The sequence below is a fragment of the Myzus persicae genome, unplaced genomic scaffold (assembly GCF_001856785.1).
Source record: "Myzus persicae strain clone G006 unplaced genomic scaffold, MPER_G0061.0, whole genome shotgun sequence".
Classification (NCBI taxonomy): Eukaryota; Metazoa; Arthropoda; class Insecta; order Hemiptera; family Aphididae; genus Myzus; species Myzus persicae.
In genome coordinates this window covers 7,117-33,562 of record NW_019103921.1, presented here as the reverse complement: position 1 = coordinate 33,562, position 26,446 = coordinate 7,117, and the positions used below count along the sequence as shown (strand labels likewise).

At 30.7% G+C, this 26,446-nt stretch overlaps 2 protein-coding genes and 1 long non-coding RNA gene across 3 annotated transcripts; all 3 read right to left on the bottom strand.

Moving 5' to 3' along the window:
• Positions 1-385: 385 nt before the first annotated feature.
• LOC111036337 lies at positions 386-11,793 on the bottom strand. The gene is made up of 7 exons (XM_022318333.1): positions 11,784-11,793; positions 9,557-9,617; positions 9,052-9,244; positions 1,504-1,565; positions 948-1,438; positions 681-869; positions 386-612 (listed from the first exon to the last, which is right to left on the bottom strand). Exons 1-7 carry the CDS (start codon positions 11,791-11,793, stop codon positions 386-388), a joined length of 1,233 nt encoding a protein of 410 aa, XP_022174025.1.
• Positions 11,794-15,451: 3,658 nt separating this feature from the next.
• Positions 15,452-25,572, bottom strand: LOC111036338 (L-threonine dehydratase catabolic TdcB). Its single transcript, XM_022318334.1, has 9 exons — positions 25,272-25,572; positions 21,672-21,800; positions 21,508-21,578; positions 20,794-21,081; positions 20,237-20,399; positions 19,086-19,241; positions 17,573-17,709; positions 16,733-16,958; positions 15,452-15,754 (listed from the first exon to the last, which is right to left on the bottom strand). Exons 1-9 carry the CDS (start codon positions 25,305-25,307, stop codon positions 15,638-15,640), a joined length of 1,323 nt encoding a protein of 440 aa, XP_022174026.1. The 5' UTR covers positions 25,308-25,572; the 3' UTR covers positions 15,452-15,637.
• LOC111036339 lies at positions 24,720-25,265 on the bottom strand. The gene is made up of 2 exons (XR_002604758.1): positions 24,971-25,265; positions 24,720-24,905 (listed from the first exon to the last, which is right to left on the bottom strand). It is a non-coding gene; the product is annotated as an uncharacterized LOC111036339 (long non-coding RNA).
• Positions 25,573-26,446: the final 874 nt, after the last annotated feature.

Here is a 26,446-nt window from a genome sequence, read left to right as displayed (position 1 = left end):
ACTTAAAAAATTACATATTATAAAAAATAAACAATACCAACAAGTTCTGTTATGATTTTGTGTGACTGCATTATTAATGGAATGTCATTGTGAAATGGATATGGTAAATTTGTATTCAATGAATAACAAATGTTTAGAAGTCCGATTTTCAGAGAAGAGATCCTTAGTATTTTTATACTTAGGTAAGTTTAACTAATTTTAGCAGAAAATCATTTATAAATGTAGTATATTATAATACAAAGTTATGTAGAGTTGTATAAAGATTATTTAGATTCATCGTTCAAATAAAAATAGCATAATATTTATATAATCTTTATATTTTGAAAATATTATCATTATTCATTGGGTACATAAAATGATAATATATGTGCATAATGGAAAATATCTAAACGATTAAATTGCGTTTTGAAGAAGCATTAAAATTTTTTAAAATTTCTTGTATTGTTCCAATTGAATTTCTCACACTTTTAACTTTAATCGATCTCGATAGAGTATTATTTAATGCATGGTTTAAGCACGGGCAAATTAAAGCATTTTTCGCTACAGTTTTAATTTCGGCTGCAGCACCACACAGCACAGACAAATTCACGCTACATCCGTCACAGCCTATCCCTACACAAAATAATAAATCTAATCCTAAATTTTTAATTGTTTAACCACTGTAGAACCAAGAATTTTACCTGTAATTATTGGCTCAACTATATTTGTGTTTGATGAATTTTCACTAAAATCTAATTCAGAATCTAAGAACTCATCACTTTGTGAATAATTAATTTTTTGTAAATATACAAATCCTACAAAATCTTCTCTTACAATATTTTCAAAAATATACCTTATTGATAGGCTAAGTTGTGATGTATGTGAAACATCTGTTGTTCCATCAAAAATTACACAATAAAATTTAGCAAGTTTAATTATTTTTAATATTATATCAAGTACTTCTTTACCACAACACTGAATTAGTTCGTTAGCAGAAGTTTTACTTATATAAGTAGCATTTTTACCCGACATTTTTAAATGATTTTCTAAAATTGTATCTCCACTTTCCATACGAAATCGTAATAAGGCCCGAAAATTTCCATCATTTGCTACAAGGCTATCGGATTCATTTATTTTATACAAATCCCCGTCGTCTCTATGTCCCCTTAATGCAAAGTTTTGTCTACCATGAAAAATTATAGTTTTAATAATTGGAACGACTCTTTCCCTATTATCCAATATTTGCTGTTTACGATTATTTTGCATTATATTTATAATGTCAAGAGAAGGATTCTTATACTCATTAAGGAAATCTTTACATTTTTGAAATGCTAATTTATGGTAGTCCGTACAGGCATGAGATTCGAGAATTCCATCTTTACCTGACAACTTGGAAAACTTAGTTAAGGGCTCTTTTACTAATTTTTTAACATGCACTGTATTATTGAAACCTACTAAACTGTTTGATATGAAAATAACACAATATTTACAAAATAAGCCTTTTTTAAATCAGAAACAATTAACCACGGATATTCAGAAAAATGATTGAAATTTGGGCATCGCTTCTCCTTTCTCTTACACTTTACCTGAACAGAAAAATAATTACCAAAATTGTATCCTCCAGTAAAAACAGTTCTATTATATGACAGAGACACAGAGTACGTCTAGTATAATATTATACAAGACATTACGCTATTACGCAGCGTACACACGATATAGTCTACACATCCACACTAATGCAATACCGAATGCACAAAAATAACACTATTTACAAATCAAATGATGTGAGACGGCCGACGATTGACGATCGACGGTCGGTTTTCAATAATTATTATTTTTTATCTTTATAATGTTTTTGAAGTTTTTTTTTCCCCAGAGGCGATATTAATGGTCGACGACGGCAAGTCATACCGATGATTATAATATTAATTTATAAATAGTTATCGACGATAACAATCAACTCGGTAATACAGATAAAGGTCAAGCTATACAATAACAATATACGTATACATATACACGATGTTATTGATTTATTAATCATATTTTATTTTCATGATATTATTATAAGAAATAACCATAATAATATAATTATGTATTGATACTTCGGAAATTGTTTATCGTTTGTTATTGACGGCGATCGATGATGGAACGCAATTTAGCTATACCTAACACAGTAACAGTAGTAACACACACACTAGTCACTACACTATAAAAATATGTATAAAATTATATTATTTTATTTTTCGTAATTTTATAATACTCTAGTTAGTAATTGTTATGAATCACAAAAAAAATTGAAAACCAAATAAATTATATACGAGTACCTAATTCAAACCTTTTTTAGGGATTTTTGGGGGGGAGTACGCCCCCTTCGCCCCCCTTGGATCCGCGCCTGGGGGCATGGCAGAAACCTACTGGTGCCCTATTCGAAATTCTGCCAAAAACAAACACACACTTGTTCCCCCCTACCGTCCCAAAATATACAATACAAACCTACAATACAATCCTACAATACCTACTACAGCTAATGGCCTCAGTTGCCGAAGCTTAAGATCAATAAAAAAAAATATAACTATATTATTCAATAGTACCTACAGTGAATAATAACTGTCTGAACAATACATTATAATTATAATTCTATATTTGTAATTTTAAGTTAACAAAAAATATCAATGATTCAACTAGAACGAACATTCAATTATTGCACTTCAAAAATAATAAGCAAGTATGAAATATGTATGTATTTTTTGTCGATTAAATAGAGTAATATAGACAAAATACAAATTTAAAAATAAACACTGGAGACATCTTTTGTTCAAAATGTTTGAGGTGTTTGACAATTTTTTGTTCAAAGTTCCGATTATTTATAGAATTTTGAACTTATGTCATAGCTCGGTTTGGATTAATTTTTTAAAACAATAGTGTTTCACTTTCGAACTTGAACCATCACCTGAGTTCGATTTAAATTTTCGAACTTCAAACCGGTTCATAAATTATAATCGTTATAAAATAAAAGAGCAATATTATTTTTTCCGTTATCGATGTTGTTATTATGAGGGTTATTATTATTATGTTATTATTTTATTATTATTATTAGCTGCTTGTGAAACTCACTGTCGTGAAACTCGGGAGCTTGTGAGACTCGGCGATGCAGGCGTCAATGTCGTTGAAATTACTTTTAGAAGTCACTCCTGTTGACGTCATGGGTAGTTAAAAAACAAAAATGTAGGAAGTGATAACGATTTTTGATNTTATTATGTACTATAAAGCTCATTATTGATATTTTATTTGTCGTGTTATCGTTAATGAAAATTGTGGAAAACATCTACTTATATTATGTACTATAATAGTATACTTGAATAGTTGAATGATGGACTGCCCGACTGGTAATTGGTTTATCGCATACGAAAATAGTATAAAATAATTAATTAACATTGTTAATAAGGTTAGCTACACCAAACAATTACAATACACGTATGTAGTATGTGTATGGTAAATATCGTACTTAAAAAATAGTGCTAAAAAAGAAACCATATTCATAACTATTATTCAGTATGGTATATTACAGGAGGCTGGATGGCATAATAACTGCAAAAAGTCTCAACTTTACCTTGCATGTAGCAAACTTTATATACCTAGGTATAGGAAGTATATAATAAGTATATGCATATTATTATTATAATTTTAATATAATAACATTTTACATTAACGGATGCGCATTATAAGAAAATATTTTGTATTGCGCACACGACAAGTACTCGAATTTCACCATGGGTGTGTGCGTTGATATGATATGTGCATGCGTATCAATGTGTATGTCATCATAATATTCAACCAAAAACAATAATTTGTAATCTTAATCTGAAAAATTAATTCAGCGACATAAAATTTACTGGATATGAACAGGAAGGGTTATTGTTTGTCATTATTATTATTATATTATCGTGTATACGGTAGGTAGGTACTTTACCATAACGGCGTAGGTGTAGATTTGAATATTTCGCATCATTTGCAGGAATAAAGATTGCCGTTTTTGACTCGATTGAACGTAAAATCAACTCTAATGCACGCATTATTTGCAGACGATTCAAAAATGTATTCTCGTATTCCCTCAATCAATGACTGTTTAATTCTTCAAGAGGCACTAACATATTATCAAAGTGGTGCCAGGTTTGGGAAATGATCTTAAAAACACATATAAGTGCCATTCCATGTGTTTTTACAGGTCCCGTGAGCATATATAATTTACTTATTACATAAATAATAACAAACTTAATTCAGTGTCATCCATAAAAGACCTGAGTATAATCCTAACCTACAATCTTAGTTTCCAGGATCATGTCGAATACGTGGTAAAAAAATCATTACAAAAAAAATCATTACGGCTTTGTAAAACTCCATTCATCCGAATTTAAAGATTTGGATTCTTTGAAATTACTTTACTGCACTAACGTGCAGTCTAATTAACATTAGATCAATCGTAGAATGTGGATTAACCATTTGGAGTCCCTATACCAAATCTAATATAAATTTTATCGAAAGAATTCAATACCGTTTTTTAAAAGTTATAGCTTTTAAATTCAAAATAACTATTGATCAACATCACTTTACTCTAATGAGACTCCTTCTTAACCTCCCTACTCTAGTTACTAGAGATATTTCTTTTATTCACAAATTAATCAATAACAAAATTGATGCCCCTTATTTACTAAATTGCGTCTCGTGCTCAGCTTATAATAACCGTTCAACCTCCATGTTCTAGTTACCATCACACAACACAAATTATTTAAAACATTCTCCATTTCCAGGCAGGCACGGCGCCAAGGGGTGGCAAGGTGGGGCTCTAGCCCCCCCCCCCAGAAAACAGATCAGCCCCCTCACCAGTCTCCCCCCACTGAAAAATATGTACGATATAATAAAGTCATTAAGTCATAATACATTATTTTTAAATAAGAGCCACATCAAAGAATTTATGAAATATTCCTTTTTAGTTTATGAAATACTATTGTATTTTCGAAAACTTGTGCATTAAGTTTTTGTCGTTATAAAAACTGGTATAAATATGTAATAATATTAATATTTTATACGGTCGTGCGACGCAGCGTATCAATGCGTCAATATGCAACGCCCGTCTTATAGTCTATTTTTAAATAGGTAGGAAATAAATGATAATATTAAAATTAGATATCAATTGTTCATTACTAAACACATCCTTTAAATTTAAATTTATATTTATGAAATGTAGGTAAGTAAAAGAAACATAATTATTTATTCACAAATATTAAAGTCATAAAGAAATTATCATTTTTGTATATCGTGTTATCATTATGAAAATAGTTGTTGGAAGGTCTGTGATTAAACATTTTCTTACATATTACATAAGGTACAAAAAAAATGTTTGACATTATTCTTAAAACATTTTTAACTATTCAAAAGTTTGTATATATTATCTGTTTATACGTTTAGAGCATACAATATAAAACGTATGTACTATATAGCTAATAGCTATATTATGTTATATGATACGAAAATATTTATATTTTATTTAAATAACCTCAGCATTTGTTGAAACAATTTTAGCCCATGTAAAAAAATATTTGCTCCACTCTGCCTCCCCTGGAAAAAAATTCTAGTGGTGCCTGACTATTTTTGAAATAATAGATTATATTAAATTACATTAAAATATTAATTGATAATATTATTATTAAAGTTGTTGTCATTCAACATCAGTCATTGCGAGTTGCGACCAATAATTATTACTAAAAAAGTAATTGCATAGCTTATACGTGTAAAAGTGTTTTACTTCACACAACGATTTACCAACCTAAATATTGTATTTTTGAAATCTAATTTACGTATAAATGTGTGGCTTTATGTGTTTAAGACGATGCAAATATCATAATTTTAATATGACGTTTAGTTTTTCAAATATTAAAAAAGTGGATGTCACTGTAATGGATGCAAGGTATCAAATTTGAATTCAATGATGTCAAATCATTGTATACGAAAAACGATTCTTAGCGGAGAGGGTATGTCAATTTAGGATATTTTATCTTGCTATTACTTATTAATAATATGGTAACCAGTAAGTCGAATGAATTAATATGATTCTTAAATTATCAGTGATGCTGGAAAAATTTAAATATACCTATGTAAAATTAGGCTGTTTCGGAAACGAAAGATATACCTAATCACAAAATGATAAACGTTATTCTTTGTGTTAATATGAAATTTTGTCGAAATTTGAACTTAAAATGCCTGTAAAAAAAATTGTATTCATATATTGTTTAGATTTATTGGTTATGAAAAAAACTACTTAAGTGAAACCTTGTTTTAAATTTCCAATCCTTAGATTTAAAAATTGAAAATTGTATACATTTTTAACTACAAAATTATTTTCAATTTTCAATTTGATAAATATTGTCAAAATTTGAACTTTAATTAAATGCTTATAAAAAAAAATGCTGATAAAAATAATAATCGAAAATTTCATATGCCTATAAATATTTCAAAACAAATCAAATTATTTTGGAAATGTTATGGTGAAAAATAGATGCTTACACAAATATTCAGTGAAAATGTTATGTATCTACAGTCATTTTTGTTAGAATTACACTAAAAACAAAAATCGATTTCAGTATATGTTTGACCTCTGTCCCAAGCACACGTGTGTTCGTATTTCTTAGCTACCGATAACAGTACCAGTATACACAAGCACACAACAATCTACAGCACGATTTAAGATAGTATGGTTGCCTGTCGAATTGTGATAAGAAAGCCAGTACGGTGAATCTCATTTTTTTTACTATGCAGCGCTCCATGTGATAAAAATAGTGTTGTAAACTCATAACTCGCTCCAACCATAGACAAAATGGTATTGGTATTATGAGTACCAGAGTACCTATATGGTTAAATGACACAAGTTTTTGTAAATGGTATCCATTGATTGGATACTAATTAAATAATTACAATAGTTTTAATACAAACAATATTCTAGAACACAAATAATAAAGTTTAGAAAAATGCATGATAATAATATTTTATTACTGTAGGTATAATTAACATAAATATCTATTTGGTATTAGAACATAACGCTGGTTCATGAGAAATATTAATTTGCAAATTATTATAATCATTTAACACACTATAGCTGTGCTCATTGGTAAAAGTAATCTGCATATTCTTTATTTTATCCGCTAAAAGCGCTGTAGTCTTAAAAACAGCTGATTGCAAGATTTATTTCGATGATCGTTCGATAAGCTACTTTACCGTAGTCGATGGGCAACCATACTATCTTAAATCGTGATATACAGCGAAATAGGTGTGTAATCTTATCTTACTGGTAATCGCAACGCCTAATTACGTCGGTAGTCGGCTCACCACGGCCAATTATAGCGATAAAATGTCTAAGGATATTTTATCCAATATGAATAACCATAAACTATCTCAACACTCACTACTTCCAAAAACAAACAACACAAAAACCTTAGCAGAAACAACGGCCAACATAATGTTTCCAAAAAAAGAACAAGCCATTATACTAAACGCGATAAACGAGATACCACAAATAGAATATGTCAATACATTTAGCTAAATAACATCTCCTAAAAACATCATCTTCGCGTCCCGCGTATCAAACAATAGATTTTGTATATATTCAGAGACAAACTTACCGTTGACGAACTGATACAAAACTATTAGCTTACATCAGTTAACGAAAATAAAATTCCATTCCGACACCTAGTAAACCCAGCCAAAAGATTTATAATATCTAATGCTCACTAGATAATACTACATGAAGTAATCACTGTACCACTTACTATTCGAAAATATTAAGACACTATCAACAATAACCTTTTTAAAAACTGGTTTCCAAGATGAGCTCACACACATCAGAAGTTCTAGGAGACAGGTATATAAACACCCTGAAGACACAGCAAATGTGGGAGTTTCCCGAGTGCGTCCCGAAATGACCCTTTTTTAATCTTCCTAGTGCGTCCATAATAAGGTATCATCCGAGTGCGTCCCAAGAAAAAAAGATCATATTTTGTACATAGCCTGAAAGCGTCCAGTTCATTTAGAATTACCCAGGGTGCACCACGAGGAGGTGAATTGGCTTACACCCCAAAAATATTATTTTTATTATTATTATTAGAACTAGCTTACGCCGTTAAGTTTAGGTGAGCGTACAATTTATTAAAACGTTATTTGTTTTTATTATATATTATTATAGGCTGGTGTTTAAATGCCATTCTTTTGACAAAATCGAATCTTGATATTTCATTATTATTAAATTGTTTAATATTTTCTTGCAAGTACTTTGTTTTGGTTTTTTTGTTGTTTGTGTAGCGGTTCGGATTGCTTTTTTAGTATCGATTTGATTTTTTTTTAATATTTCCAAAAATGTGTATATGAACGGGTGATGTGTATAAAATAACGAGTTGTACTTGGAATGAAAGCTTTCACAAGCATTTGTTGTCCTTTCAGAACTATTATTCATTTTGGCCCACATGGAAAAAGGAAATTTTGCTCCAGAATCTCTATAATTTTCTATAATATTATCCATAAATTCGTTAAGTTTTTGATGTTTTGGCATTATAGATATAAAATCTTCAATAATACAGTTTTCTACTTCTACTCGATTGAATAATGGTAATCCAAATAGATTAATGAAAATTAATTTCCCACCGTTTCCAGTGTTTAAATATCTTAAATAGATACCTATAGCAGCTGTGGACCGAGGACGCACTCGGGCTATTCATTATTATTTGTCGATAAGATGGCGGACGCACTTGGGCTATGAAAAAGTTAAAAATTAAAAACGGGAAGCACTCGGGATATCCCCGCAAATGTAACGGTATCATTAATAATCAAATATTACAACACAGACTTCAGAATTTTCCTAACTGATGACACTCTCATTTGCTACTCATGTAAACAAAGGGGCCACACATCTAATCATTGTAAAAAAGAATCAAATATCATGATCACTAATAAATACAATACACAAAAACCAACAATCGATGAAACCCACATCAGGGTCACAAATTCCACACACGGAGAAGATAAAACCTTAGTAAATGCTAACTCCATAACTAAAAATATCCAAAACTCAAATATATTAAGCCAATCAATGACCAATACAAGCTTACCCAATGAACAAACCAAAAGATCCCCTCCATCATCAAGTTGCCCTTCATCACCAATAATATCGGAAGAAACAGACACACTGCCAAACATTGAGCTACCCATACAAACCAAAAAACTAGAATATAAACTGCTTGAATTAAAAATAAATAAGGAAATATGTCAGGATCAAAATAAAAAATTTTAAAAAAGCAATTCGCTCGAAAATATTATTACAAAAGCCGTTTATGCCCTTAAATCTATACATGGTCTTTTCTCTGAAAAGGAAGGAATCAACATCTCCTTTTCCCAATTCAAACATATACTAGAAAATGTCTCCATCAAATCAATTAACATACATTCTCTCTAATGTAGACATACCTTCAATGTTAAAAACTATCGAAATAGTCAGACCTAAGATAAACGACAGAGCTACAAAAACTAAATTCACCAAGTTATCAAATCTACTATTTCAATCAACTCCACCAGAGTCAAACTCTTAATGCCATTATCTGAATAAATATCAACCAAAACGTTAAATTTCAATAAATATAAACCAAAAAGTTAAAAACCACATACAAATCACAAATATATTACAATGGAACCTCAACAGCTTTCAAAAAAAAAAAAAACAAATTAATTAAAAATATTAACAGCAGAGCATTCTCCTCGCCTCATATGCCTACAAGAAACTAATTTTACTGACCAAACCCATAAAACATTAAGGAATTATACAAGCTTCACCAAAAACAGAACCAACAGTTTAAAAGCCAGCGGAGGAGTAGCAATTTATGTCAAGAATTTTTTTTCTCAACAAACAAATAAACTTAAAAACATATCTTGAAGCTATTGCCATTTCAATACAATTCAATCAAACGGAATTAAATGTATACAATTTATACTTATCCAACCAAACTAAAATCGAATTAATACTGACATTGTAAACATAACAAAATAACTCCCTAAGCCATTTATCTTATTAGGTGACTTTGATTGCACATTGTGGGGATCGGAAAACTGATTATAGAGGCATATTTAATCAAAAAACTACTAGAAGACGACGATATAGTAATTCTAAACGAAACTTCTCCCACCCACATAAACCTAGCTAATGGAACTTTATCCTGTATCGACCTAACTATGTGCACATCTTCCCTAGCACAAAGACTCAAGTGGAAAGTGTGCTACATTAGTGATCACCTCCCAATAATCACAAACTTCATAACCAGGATAGGAGGTACTAATAGAATAAAACCCACAGATGGAATTTAAAAACACCAAACTCGACATTATTTAATGATATTATAGAAGAAGAAATTACCAAAATACAATACAATGACCAACCAAATATCGAAAACTTAGGCAAAACACTAACCGACATAATTACCTCGGCACCTGAAATATCAATCGGTAGCTTAATAAACCACAACAAAAACCCCAAAATTCTCTGGTGGAATAACGAGATCAATAGAGCAATATCCAACAAAAAAAAACGCCGTAAACTCGTGTAAAAAAAGTAAAACAATAGAAAATTGAATACAACTTAAAAAACTTCAAGCACAAGCCAAATTTTTAATTAAAAAAAAACTCGTGAAAAGAATTTACAACCAGCATCAACTCCAAAACTAACTCATTCGAGATATGGAACAAAATCCATTCATTGAAAGGCCTAAAGCAAAATCAAGAAATACATATATGATATATCTGACGAGCAAGGAACAACTTTTTCTACTGAAGATGTCGCTGAAAAAGTCGGCTCATACTTCCAAGCCAACTTTAGCAACACAATTTACAAACAAGAATTTATAGATGAAATAAAAATACCATCTGAAAATTCACCAATAATCTCAACAATAAACCCTAACAACAGTGATCAAATTGTCCTGAATTCCAGTATAACACTTCGTTTCCGCCACCACCGACCTACCCACACACTCGCACACAACATATCTGTTCCACTTATCTGTTTATATTTTTATTGTTTTTGTTTTAGTTTTAATTATGTTGTGTGAATTATATATTACGTTATTATTATTTTTACTTTGTACCTATTTAAATGTGCCGTGTGAATTATATAACATATTATAGATAATTAAGTCTTGTTATCGAATGCCGCCGCACTGGCTACGTGATTATTATTTTAACACGGCCGCCGTTCCACCAGTTCGTTCGTGACACACAGTCAACGCGACATATATTATAGCCCGGCGCATATCGTCAGTGTTTTTATATAAGGCGCGAATCGCCACTTATATATTATTATTATTATTATTATCCGGTGCATATCGTCAGTATTTTTATATTATTAAATCACCACTATTATTATACCTGTGTGTGCGCTAATCGCCACTTTCATTATTATACTCACTTTGGCGCTAATCGCCGAAGTTTTTTATTTATTTTTTTTTTAAATTGATTTCATCATTTTTTTTGTTGTCGTGTGTGTCGTAAATTTGTATTATTTTAGGCACAGGTAGCAGCTGGCCAGCCGTGCTCCACAAATTGTCAGTTTTTTGTATTATTACTGTTATCTATATTATTTTTACACTATTATATTCGAATTGTTGGGCCAAAAGGGCCGTATATTGTTATTATCATATCATATTATTGTTGGGCAAGAAGGGCCATTTATATTTTGTGAATTATTTATTGTACATTATACAGCAACCTACACTTACCAGCAACCATGTTACCCTTTTATTTAATTGCCCTGCGCAGTTTTTAAGCACACACCCACAAATATACACATCTACACACACCACCGTCCACCACACACTAGCACTCTCTAGTCTTGCTCGCCTACCCCGTCCACTTTTTTAGAGTTGCTATACATATATACACAAATATACACAGGTCGGTCAGTGTGTAGCGCTACGAAGTATTTTGGTGACCGGGCATCACGTTATAAAAATGTAACGTTCCCGGTCCGTACACACTCAACGAAATGAAAACTCCACTTAATAAGTGTTAAAGCAAAAGCTCCGGTCCTGACAGCATCCCTTATTGTTTTATTATAAATCTTGGAAAAACAGCGAAAAAATTCTTATTGGATATATACAACAATATAATATGGCACTCAGGTGTAATTCCTAAAGAATGGAAAAAGGGAATAATAATTCCTATTCTCAAACCAGGGAAAAAAGGAACATTCTACTGAAGAATACAGACCTATCTCACTCCTAAATACAATGACAAAAATTATGGAAAAGATCATAAAACATAAGATTAATATGGTTTTTAGAAAAAAACGAAATATTATCCAAAGAGCAAAGTGGCTTTCGACACAATAGATCAACAATGGATAACCTAATTACATTAAAAACTGAAATAGAAAATGAATTCAAACAAACAAATACTAGGAATGATCAGTCTGGATATTACAAAGTCGTACGATTCTGTATATAGACATAGAATACTAACTCTATTGAGTAAAATTTTGACAAACGGCAACATGTTCAAATATATTATAAACATCCTAAAAGAAAGACAATTTCAAGTCAATGTATCCCATACCCTATCAAAGACGTTCAACCAAGAAAATGGCATCCCACAGAGATCAGCTCTGGCAGTTACACTTTTTCTCTTGGCCATTAACGGCGTTGTTAAAACAATAAAAGTTCCCGTAAAAGCTAATTTATTCGCCGATGACTTTAACATATTTTACCAAAGTAATAACCTAAAAACTGTTCAAGAGTCTCCAAATAAGTGCTAACAGCTTAACTGTCTGGTAAAAAAAAACTGGCTTCTCATTCTCTAACCTCAAATCTCAAAACATCATCTTTACAAAACAAAAAAAAAGCAAAAGTTTTCAATATAACATGAGATAATCTAGATACACCTCACCACAATAAAATTAAAATTCTAGGAATAACATTCGACTCCATACTAAATTGGCTATCTCGTCTAAAAATATCCGAGACTTAATATCTCAAAAACTCAATATAATCAAAATAATTGCCCACACAACATGGGGATGCGACAGTTCAACTCTAGTAATGATCTATAAAGCCATAATTCGATCTAAAACAGACTATGGCTCAATACTATTTAAAAATGCCAAAAGCAACCACTTAAACATGATACAAACCAAATTAAATACTGCCATAAGACTATCAATAGGGGGATTTAAATCCAGTCCAATTGAGAGTATTATGAACATCGTTAATGAAATTCCATCTAACCTTAAAACTTAAAAGAGAAAAACTACTTCTACTTTATTGTGCCAGAACCAAAAGAAATATAAACAACCTAGCCATCAAAGTAACAAATACGTATCTACATGAAGCCGAAAAAGAAAATATAAAAATAAAGAACATTTTAGAAAGAAAACCATACAATTTCCCCCATAGAACATAACATTCGATGTTAACCTTACTCTTACAGAATTTAAAAAAGAAAACACCATGCCTTCCATATACAAAAGCATGCTAAAAAACTTATTACAAGAGCATCCTAATAGCGTATTAGCGTGCACATATATACCGACGCCTCCAAGACTAATCATGGAGTGGGGCTCGTAATGACAATAAACAATCAAACAATATCGTACAAACTTTCACCTCAAGCCTCAATATCAACGAAAGAAGCAATGGCAATATACAAAGCCGTAAAATATATCCACACAGAATACGCAAACCACCAAACAAAATTTATAATACTCAGCTACTCACTCATCAACCTAATCGCCATCACAAACACACGTAACCAACCAGATATCACAAAGCTTATACAAAAAGAAACTTTCCTTGCAAGAAAAAAAAATAAACATATTTATTTTGTATGGATTCCGGGACATATAGGCATTCCCGTAAATTAAAGGGCTGACCAAGAAGCCCACATTGCAATAGTCTCCTCATCAACCGTAACTATAGATTCTATCACATTCACAGATGCAAAGAACGAAATTAACCTACACTTAAATAACAAATGGCACACTCACTGGCGTAAACTCAACACCAAACTCCACAAAATAAAAAATAATATAGACATATGGAAAAATCCCGAACTCAGTAGAAAATAAGAAACCATAATAAACCGCCTCCGAATTGGTCACACGCACCAAACGCACAGCTACTTGATGAATAAAGACGAACCCCCGATATATGTGACTCATGCAGCGTTCCTTTAACCATCAACCACACCATCACTAAATGTCACAAATACAACCAGATCGAAACCAATTCCACATCTCAGAACAAATCTGTCAAGCACTTTTACCAAACCCACAGGATGTAAAAAACTTAATCTTATTTCTACAAAAAACTGAATTGTATAATTTAATTTAATTTAATTAAAATGTAAATACTAACAATATAACTTAACACGAATTCTTATACTAATTGTCTAGTTGTCGATGTATTTTAGATCAATAAAAAAAAAAAACGATTTTTTCAAAATTCCCGTTTTCCTTAATTTGTTGTTTGTTTTTCCTATTGCTTTTGAAAACTATTGAGAATTTTAAATGTTTACCTCCCAAAAGCACAAACTAGATTCATTTTCCTACCAGAAAAGCTACTATGGAAAAAAATCGAAGCACTTTTACTGCAAGAAATCGTGATGACAGACACAAAAAAAAAATAACTATAATAAATGAATAAATATGAAAACACATTTCATTGTAATATCAATACATTCATCGCTCCACCCAGAATCTAAAAGATTTACAGTTCCTTTTTCCTTGATACAGGGTATGTCTTATGTCAATAAGTAATACTTTGAATGGATATTATATCGATTCGGCACCGCTATTTTGGTCCGAGCCGTTGGAGTCCAGTTTTTTTTGTTTTATTTGTAAGCATAAAAATAAAAATTGTAGAAAATATCAAGACATTTGTGCTGTATAAATAGGAAAGAAATTCGAACCGTCAAAAAAACGGTTGCCCAATAGTGGCGGAGAGGTCTTATGTAAAAAGTATAAAAAGAACCAACGAACTCACTGGTACGAAAACAACGTCCCTGGTGACTCGACATTTCGTGTATAATGCGACGACGACGTTCGGCACACACCACACGAGAGACTGATGTATATAATATATTAATATATTATATTATCTCATTTGAATTGATCGTCATTTATGGAAAAAGTTCGTGTTATCGGTGACATCGCTAGCTATCACGTATATTTATACAATATAAACACGAGTGTGTACATGCAATAATTTTTAGTTCGCATTTAAATCAATTTTATTCAGTAATTGTCTTTTGATTGAATTTTGTGTGTTTCCAAATAGGTCAATTTACTTAAACAACATAAGTTGTTAAGTCAATATTTTAAACAAAAACTATTACATTTTATGCGTGTTTGTGTGTTTTTGTTATGTTAATATACAAAAATAAAATATCTTCGTTCGCAGTACAAAAATAAAGCGTTTATTTATTTGTAAAACATAATGTCAATAGCTAAATAGTTAGGTGATGTCAATTTCTTATACTAGTACCACTCTCCAGTATTAATAGTAATAATAATATATTATAATCGAAAATCAAACAAAAACATTAATGGGAAAAAATTAAAACGTTAAATCTTTAAGATTCAAAGAACCTTGGGTAATGGTATGTTGCCAAACACTGAAGAACTGTAGTTCTTCGTTACAACCTCCTGCAGCAGACGGGCGTGTCTCAAGTCTCTCGTCTCGCATACCACTTTGACCTGTAACAGATAACAGTATGACATTAAATTAAACCTCCCGGCATTCAGATCACAAGACGTCTGTCCTATCGTAGAAGAACGGCTTCTAAAAACAATTTTTGTTCCCTGAATTGACTTAAATAAGACATTCAATATCACTCTGGCTCACGATTTATGGTAATGTTTATGTTCATTGAACAAAATATTATTACTAACACTTGAAACTCGATGACTTAAAAGAAAATTATAATATACATATTACCTTAAGGTAATTTATCTTTGAAAAGGGATAAAATAACTTATATATAAATATTAAGAACTGAAAAAAAATCCAAGAGAAAATAAAGGATTGGGATAATTATATGTATTGTTTGATTTGTTTTTAATATATTTTAGTCTTATCAAATTAATGGGTTACAAAAAAAAGTACTTCTTAAAACAAGATAAATTCAATTATAAATTTTTGTTACAGATAGTTTCGAGTGACAAATATTATATTTCTATAAATAGGTATGGAAGGTGCCAGGGGCATATAATCATATAAAACCATTTCAAAAATTGCAAATGCATCAAATGTTGGTCCCTAATAATAAATATTTTTCAGAGACCCGAACTCAAAAACATAGAATTGCATTGCCATTTTGTTTTTTGAATTCAATATAAAATATGCTCATAATTATTTATACACAATATTGTAGTAAGAAAATCACAGTTAGATATCATGACATTTTGGAGTTTGGTTGTGATAAACAATAAATATAAAAACCACGGGTAGCTAGGAGGGCCTACACTGGGTACATCTTAACAAGAATCAAATTTTTAAACTCTAGATTTTGACAGCTGATTATTATTTTTAATTTCCTATGAAATCTAAACCCCTGTGATTTATGACCATTGAAGGTGCCTTACAATTTATTATATTAATATATAAATTTACCGAAAAACTAACAATTTAATTTATGATAAAAAAAAAAAAAATCGTTTAGTTGACACACTGACCCTAACACTGAAGACGTCGTCCGACAACCAAGCCCTTTCGTGTATGATGTCTTTTACGCAAACGCCAATCGTTGCCAACACTCTGCATAGTTCCGCAATACCACCGGGCCTGTCGCTCAACGTAGCGTGGAACTTGACCAGTCTACCGTCGATGGCCAGTCCTCTGTCCAAACACCTTCCCAGTATGGACGTATCGATGTTGCCACCGCACAGCAACAAAACGACTCTAAAAATTACGCCAATGCAACGAAAGTTAATAACTATTATAATAGTTCGATGATACGATTAATTACAACTTGAGTTCATTATTTACCATTACGTTAATTTGACTGAAATTAATTTATAATATTGTCGACTGAATGACATGACCTTGTACTACTTAATAACCATGTTAATAAATTTAATGAGGTAGAATAATCACCACCGTCGGACTAGGTTGCCCGTGGTCCGTCCAGCAAATGCCAAAGTTTATAATATTATATTGAATATTACATTCAACGTTTTACTAATGTCAGACCGTGACTGAAACCCGAATTTCAACATGAGCTAGGTGCAAACTGAGGTAAGTGCGAGGGATAATTAATTTTTTACATTGATAATTATTAAAAGCTTATAATGAAAGCTCGACAAATGTAATTTTGTTTTATTTTTTAAATGGTATCACTTATTTACCTATGTTGGTCATAAAACATCAAGATATTATTGTACTTTCATTTTGAATTCAAAAATCTCCTATAGTGGTTTACCGTCGGCGGTAAAGCTTAAGGCCTGGGAACGAGTTATATTCCATCACATGCAATACTTCCCACCAAACGTCTACAATTTATACAATCCACTCACTTTTTTCCCACAAACTCGTCCAAAGTACCCGACAACGCGGCGGCTAGTCCGATGGCACCGGCGCCTTCCACAACGCACTTCTCTGACTCAACGAGACGCAGAATAGCCATCGATATCCACTCTTCCGTGACCACGATCTAGAAAAGGATAGTTTCGTCGACATCAGTACATATTATGAGATTAAGTTCACAGTAACCCGTTTTTTCGTAGTTTTCAGATCAACGGGTGATAGGTGGGAGATGATAGCTGAGGATCTGGTCGGTTTAGATGGTTTTCGAATATATGAATTTGATATTACCTATGCTATAGTATACTAATAGTTTGGTAAGAATGCTGATGACATATTTTTGTTGACTTATGTATTAAAACAAAAATTAAATAATTCTAATGATACTTATAATTTTTTTTATGATTTAAATTATGGTTAATATATTTTTATATTTCCTTTAACTATTGTTTGTCTCACAAAGCGTCAGATTGATTTTCTATAGGTACATAAGCTTGGTGAGTTAACACCAATGGCGCGAAACACACTTTTCACTATTAATTTATTAACCAAATTTCTTTAATTTGTTTTGTTAATCCAAACTTTAATCACGTGTTTATTTTCTGTCATTTTTCTTTCATTAGAGGTTTGTTTTACTTAGAAAATGTCAAAGGTGGGCAAGTTAATGAAAATAATTAACTCAAGTTAAGTTAAGTTAAGAGGACACAAGATCGATAAGTTAAAAGTTAACAGTTAACAAATTATAAACTTAACTCGATAAGTTAAACGTTAATATAGAAAAAAAATTAACTTAACTCAGTTTAAAAAAAGTTAATCTATTTTTTTTATAAGTAAATCACATAAAGAGTGAATGTGTCTTTCTAGTTTCTAATTTATAAATTATAAATCAATTTGATTTAACTTTTCTCATAATGTGCACTGTATACCCTTTTACTTTTTTATTATTTATTAAATTAAACTATACTCATCTCAAATTAATAATTTAACATTTAACAAATAAATTGTTTTATATCGTATAGCAATTGAATGTCATAATACGTGAAGCTGTATTTCTCTTATCGATAATAAATTATTGTTATTACTTATTTGTGCTGCAAACATCTAATACTATAAAATGATAATAGCTTATTGCCTTTCTAATAAATAAAATATATTAATATACACAAAATTATGTTATCAAGAAAAAGTACAGAAATGTTTATGTTATTATAGTATTGGATTATTTTAATTTTATACTGATATGGTAATATTTAAGTATAAACAAACAATTTCAAAATGTTTTTAACTTATTGGTTTTTTTTTTAAATCAACTGAGAATAGCTAAGTTATTTCAACAGTAAATTAAACTAGTTAAGTTCATAAGTTAATTAGAAAACAAACTAACTAGTTAAGTTAAAAAGTTAAAAAAAAATTAACTTTTTAATTAGTTAATGCCCACCTTTGGAAAATGTGATCGGGTAGATTTTAGACCAGTATGGAATAACCGATTGGCAGACGCATACTTACCATTTTATCGACCAGACCCGCGGCGGTGGCAAACGCGTTACACCCGACTCTTGGCACGGCTAAACCATCGGCCAGCGTGCTCTTGCCATCGATGGTAATCGGACTACCATGTTCCATCGCTTTCGTGAAACTCGGCACTCGGTCAGATTCAACGCCCTAAAAACAATAAAATATAAAGTTATACTCTGATAACATTCAAATAGCCCAAGTCACATATACTTTCAGCTCAGTATAATAGTATTTTGTATTGAAGCACGACATATTATTAATTGTCAAAAAAATGTGTGCACTCAGAAATGTACCGATTAAAAACAAGCCATTTGCATTCTTGTGGAATATAAAATAAAACGGAAAATAAATCATGTTTCGTGATAAAAAAATAATACAACTTAAAATATTTTAAATTTGAGTGGAATAACTTATTGAGATAATAAATAGATGTAATGCTAGATGTAATTCACTACAAAAGTACAAATAATAAATAACCAATGTAATTATCTTAGAAATAGATATTAGATTCAAGGAAATATATAACTTAATAGTTTATACTAGTAATTAGGTATATAGGTACCATTGATTAATATATTAATTAATATGTTCATGCGAGTGCCCGAATTAATAAAAGGGCCCATATATTTTGTAGGCATCCCCTAAGTTCAGGTCTGCCCCTTCCTATATTGGCATAATATACTGACAAGACACCAAAATACCATCATAATAATATTAGTTATATATTTCCAAAAAATGATTTCTCTTCAAATAGACGCACTGCGAATGGATGCTGTAGTGTAACTTAATTGCCTACCTAAAACGCCGTGTTGTTATACTTGAATATTATTAAAATTCATTAAAAATTAATATATAATATTATAGACACATTTAAACGTAGGTACGTCACATTTTAATACAATTGAGAAAATCATAAAATCTCAATAACTCCGAATTATAACGAAAAATCTGTTTTTCAAGATACCATATTAACATGAAACTATATTTTGATATTCATCCCAAGAATTGTCGATATAAAAATATAAAAAGATAGAATGAAAACCTCATTGAGAAAAAATACAATATGTGCAAATTGTAAAGGTACATCAAATTATTTGAATACTTCATATTATTTCGTGGTACTGTAAAAATCATGAACTCACGATAATTTTGCAGTTTTTTTTCAATGTTTTGACAGCCAGTGACACTCCAGCCAGCAAACCACCACCACCAACAGGAACGACGATCGCATCGGCGTCCGGAACGTCTTCTAATATTTCAAGTCCCACTGTGCCTTGACCAGCCATTATGTGAGGGTGATCGTATCTGTGCGGAACAACCGTTTAAGTTTATAACATATTGATTGTTTAGTACAAGTACTATACATGTTAATATTTATTGGTTATTATTGTAGAAAGGATGCAATTTTAGACTTTCGTACTCAAATGATGAATTCTGTTGGGGAAAAAATGAAAATCATGGAAAAGACAAATATGAAGACATAAATACATAATATGCAAATACCACTGCATTATTTAAGGTTGAGTGCCCTACTGAAACAAAGAATCGAATAATAATACAACCTCCGTGAGAAATCTTACGCGATATAATTTATTATGATATATTTCGATTTAAATGTATAATACGTAATTAAATTAAATTTATATTCTAATATGGCGCTGTAGCATTACTAAATTAGCATAATATCCGCTGTACAGACCCATTGATATAAATAATTCCCTTCTCCTTGGATAGCTTGAGAGCGAGGTGCTTGGACTCCTTCATGTTGATGCCCTGAACGATGACGGTGGCACCGAAATTCCTGCAGGCCTCGATTTTTATTATCGGAGCTACCGTGGGCATAACCACTGTCACTGGTACTCCGAGCCGTTTACCGTGGTAACATAGAGCCTGTGCGTGGTTACCCAGAGATGCAGATATCACGCCGTTTCGCTTATGCTCGTCGGATAACATCATCAGAGCATAGCACGCTCCGCGTTCCTTGAAGCTGTAATACACGATAATGTCCTTAGTTTTTAGTAAAATAAATACTCAAAAATCAAAAATTAACGCCCATCATAAATTTAGTTTTACTTGAGTACAACTATCAATATTTTTATACTAAGTATCGTTAAATTTTATAGGTATGTTAAATGCATATACACTCTATAACTGAGTTATTGCAATGCATGCAGGTTCCCTCCCTCCACACACACACACAAATCGATTTAAAAGTGACCAACTTCGAACCAATATTTGGCATTAATGGTTTTCTTTTTACATTATTTTAGAAGTATCATCGTTTTCTAGGATTCCATTCACCAAATACTCCCCCCAAACACCCCAACACTTTTTGTACATTGTATATTTATGTATTATGTATAGACTATTTAGTAATTAATTGTATTCGATTTGAATAATGTATTGATAATACCTTCCAGTGTACTGCACAAAGTCTTTTTTCAAATAAAGTTCCATGTTGACAAGACTGGACAAATGCGATCTCTGCACGTAAATATCGGCCAGTTAAAAATTAATATTGTCAAATTATATCAAATAATATCAAATAAAAATAATAAAATATTTCATAACTCTCACCGTACACGCTGTCTTAATTACACCATCTTTTATCTTGTAAGCAGCAGATGTTATATCCTCAAAAGTTAATTTAAGTGGACTTGATTCCAAACAGAAAGGATCTTCAACTTCATCTTCGATTTCTTCATTCTGTATTTCACAAGGTAACACAGAATAGGTAAACTACATTTAGTTAAATGTTCATAAAACGTTATAAAATTATTCAACTATGCATACAATAGCTAGTATATCAATTTATTTTCATTATGTAATAATACTAAAATCAATTAATATATAATGTAATATACAATATTATTATACCTATTGTATTTAAAAAAAAAAAACGTTTTTATTGATACAAATATTAGAATTTTGTTGGTTCAACGGTTATATAAATGCTGTTTCAAATATTGTAAGTATTTTTTTCGTCTCTATAAAAAACTTGAAATTTAATTATTTATTACCTATTTACCTATCTGTGAATTGTATCTAAATTTGTTGAAACTGTATCATATAATATACATTTATTATTATGGTTTGTACTTTATGCTAATTTAATTTGAACAACTTTTTAATTTGCACTAAATATTTTAAAATATCATTTTTAAAGAGATAGTTACTCACTGCTGTAAATAAGAATAAGGTTTTAAAAAAAATATACTATGAATACTTAATATTGTTACAGAAATAGATAAAATATGGTAAATTATAATTATCTAAATAAAATATATTTCTTATCGTATATTCATTATTTTTATATTGCATCCTATTAGAAACGAACTTAGAGATAATAGTTAATAATCACCATTACACAAAATGTATTTATTTTTTAATCAATATAACATATTCATTTTAGATCCATTGATTCATTTTACGATATATGGCTACACAAATTATTTATATTTATAGAAATTTCACATAGCTTGTTAATTGAGTCTAATTGGTCAAATAATATATTCGATAAAGAAAAAAACTCTCAGCTCGGCTTTAAATCGTATTGAGATATATAAATTAATTTCAAATCGAAATATATTACTGCAGATTGCGAATAAAAAATAACCAATTATTAATAATCATTTATTTAACAGTCTAATCTACTTATATACGTTAATATTTCACTAGAATTATTTTCTAGTTCATTAAATGTTGAAATTATGTGACTTATCCTAACAACATTTTAATATACATTTTATGGGGTTATTAGGTAAATGTGGAAAAAACCGACGAATTCGCTCTGCTGTACAGTAGGTTTCGAGTGTACCTCGTCATTGAGTATGGATTCTGCGATGGATTCGTTAAATATTGCAATTTTCACTAGTGAATCTTCGTGTATAAAAAACGATTTTTTAGCAGAGTCAGTGTGTTGGCGTCTGTTTCTAATCATATAGAGTAATATATTTTATTTTTGAAAGAGGCACTACGGGGTACGAGTAGTAAACATATTGATCTACATTTTTGCAAAAAAACATAGCATTTAATAAATATTTCACTATAGTTATTAACTTCTACTATAATAATTGATACAGATAATAAATATCTTGCTGTAGAATGGTGAAAATGTGTTAATAGTAGTTAAAACTAAATTTAGTTTAAATATTTTGATATTAAATAGAGTATGGAAATTAACATAATAATATAATGTTTATAGTCTATATTAATAAAATTAATATGATATAATTTATTAATTATTTCAATGCCTTCAACAATAAAACCTTAATAAAAATATTAAGTCTGTTGTTCTGTAAGAACAACTTATTCTGATCTTTGTACTTAATTTTCAAGATTATTGGCCCGAAAAAATCTTGTATCAACATTTTCATTAATAAAATTCCAAAAAATTAAATTTCAAAAGTAAGAACTAGATCAATTTTTCAACTAAAACCACTCTCAACGTTAAATATTGTAACATGACTTTCAAAACCTGATGACAGACACGCAATAAGAATACACATACGTTTAAAACCAACACAGTCATCGCTCAGCTCAGAATCTAAATATTGTTGATATCTCTTCACTGAAATCTTCATTACCTATTTTTTTGCTTATCCTGTAGTTTGAGTATCTTTAATACTACAATGTTATCCTAGATTCCACATGCCTCGAATAAGAACATTATAAATTCGTTTTTTTATCTGATTGTGCACTCGTGTAGTTAACAAACATGTAAAAGTTATGTGTCTAGACTAACGTAGTTAAAAAATCTTAAAACTATAAAATATAAATATCTATATGGATTTATTATTTTAAATTTTGACTTGCTACAATTCAGTTATCAATGCAATGACAAGTGACAACATATTAACTTGTACGATGCCTACTTAACTTTATTAACTTTCCTCGAATTATATTTTTCTGTTTGACATCTTCCTCATATTAATAATATTATACCTTATTTCTACATACGTTGATTGTTGATTGACAATTTTATTTATTCGTAAAATGTTTGAAGAAAACCCATGTTCTGTTTTTTTCAATGGTTACTTTTCTTATTGAAAACTGTAGTTATTTCACTACAGTTTTACTTGAACCTAACTTGAGGTAGGTAAGTTTTAATGCCAATTGGTTTTACTCCAAGTAACATGAAAGGTTGCTTAAGTAGTTTTTAAAAATAACTTACTCAGGATTACTTTAGTTTTTTAGAATTTCGGTGTAGGCAATATGAATATTACGTAGTACGTGCTTATTTTCAAACAATGTGGCTATGTGCGTAATAAATTGCAATAGGTGTGCGTGAGAACCTTTCATGACGTTCAACTTCCTCAAACACATGCACTTAGAATACTGTTTTTAATTCACTATAAGTTTTTGCTTGTTCCATCAATATATTCATCGGATAAAAATTATGAAAACAAATTTGAAATTCATCTAAAATTGTGATATTTTAATAGAGAATTTTAATTTTGTAATTGTTTACTTTAATGCTTCAATATTTATCAGCGATATATTTATTATTTCTTGACTTTATTTGATATAATTTAATAAAGAAAAAAGTCTAGGAAACTTAAAAAAAAAATGGAAAATTCGTTATAAGCTTAGTTGTTTGAAAATTCAAATCTGTTTTAAACTGACCTAACCGTGGAATAAGTTGTTACGGTGGGTAGAAGTATTTTGACGTCAAATAATCGTAATTTTGTATGAGCCACTCTAGAAATAATTGACCGAGACAAATGTATTAGAGTTAATTATTAATATCATCTTGTTTTGTAAATGGCGTTGATATCTCCGCATAGTCTCGAAAGTCAAAAATTAAATGCACTAAAAAATAGTAATGTCAATTATGTCAACGTTTTCGTAACTATTACATATTATAATAGTATTACATATTATGCTCGGCTTAATGCAAAACCATAATACTTTGATTTGATTTTGTCTGCAGAGAAACTATTATTAGCTGTACATCAACATCCTGCTGTGTCGTGTTCGTTAATAATATTCGTCTGGCGGTCCGTCTGTTTTCGAATGTGACTACTTCAGAAGGTTAGGCATAATATTATATGGAATATTATTGTTATTAGGCATAATGTAGCTTATTATAGTGAGTGGCCAATAATAATATCATTCAGCACTCTAATGTTACTCTATATTATACTATAATATTATATACTATATGTGTCTACTTACGATCCCATTGTCATTGTTTTCGTTTTCAGCGACCATTATTGCGTGCGTCTCGGTGCCTAAATTATTATTAAGACGATATTAAAGTGCAATTGCACACGTTGCGACGATAAACGAGCAGTCGGCGTGTGTGGGTGGTAAAAACCGATAGCCTTACAGGTGATGTCCTCGCCTGCACAACGTGTCACGGTTTACAGACGAAATCGATCTGGCACGTTATAATTATTATGACGATGTATTTAATGAACGAGATGAGTAACTGCGACGCCGAAGTTTGCTCTCGCCGGCGTTTCGTGGTTATTAGCCGACGTTTATCAGCGTTTTATAGTCGGGGCCCGTCGATATGATATACGTAGTGCATCGCATCGTGGCAATATTCCTTGACACGCTAATGACCGCCTATTGCCGTAAATCGCGATTACATTCGATTATGAAAACACTCGCATCTACGTACGGACCTCGTTGTGCGAGAATTATTCACAGGGTGTTTCGTTTCGCGATAGTTATATATAAATACATTCAACGGACTGACAAATCACAGCAGATGACAGTGTGTTTTCTCTGTTAACACAATAGCTGGTAAATTCACGTTGAAATCAAACCAAAATGTTCGTGTTTACATGATGGGTGAACCTTAGCACCTTGAGATTTGGAGTACCTCTCCTTGACCAATACAAAAACAGGACTATTTTTTGAAAAGCGAAGATTTTGACGAATTCAAATTGCTTTTTTTTAAATACCTTTAGGACTGTGAAATGACTTGCTACCTTAGGCAAAATATGGATTTTACTTTTGACGTAAAACGAGCCCCCCCCCCTCCCCGGCTAAGTCTCCCAAATATTTTCAGAGTTCAGGAAAATATTGGATATAATATTAATCACAATAAATGATTTCTTCGATGACGCAAACAATAAGCAAAGAGCATGTTGCAACTCTAAGACTGTTTCTTAAGTTTTTATATAATCAATACCTATTAAAAAACATTAGGGCGACAACTCCTCCCTTCTCCTTTAAAAAAGTGGTCTTAGTTACGCCTCAGAGTGTTTTCAACCATTAAGACACGAACAGATATCCAAGTTGTAGAACTGTTTGCAGTTGGCTTACCGACGTGCACAAAAATGACCTGCACAGTGGACACTCTGTATGCATAAACATATATTTACTATATGTGTGAGTGT

Excerpts from the sequence above, each read along its gene's own strand:
- LOC111036337 (XM_022318333.1), bottom strand. Across the intron at positions 1,439-1,503 it reads CATTTTTCTGAATATCCGTG|TTTAGTAGGTTTCAATAATA; the intron begins GTTAATTGTTTC and ends CATATCAAACAG. Across the intron at positions 870-947 it reads CGAACTAATTCAGTGTTGTG|ATGTTTCACATACATCACAA; the intron begins GTAAAGAAGTAC and ends ATGGAACAACAG.
- LOC111036338 (XM_022318334.1), bottom strand. The coding sequence starts at position 25,307 with ATGGTCGCTGAAAACGAAAACAATGACAATGGGATC. Across the intron at positions 21,801-25,271 it reads AAAACAATGACAATGGGATC|AATGAAGAAATCGAAGATGA; the intron begins GTAAGTAGACAC and ends TGTGAAATACAG. Across the intron at positions 15,755-16,732 it reads ACGACGTCTTCAGTGTTAGG|GTCAAAGTGGTATGCGAGAC; the intron begins GTCAGTGTGTCA and ends TATCTGTTACAG.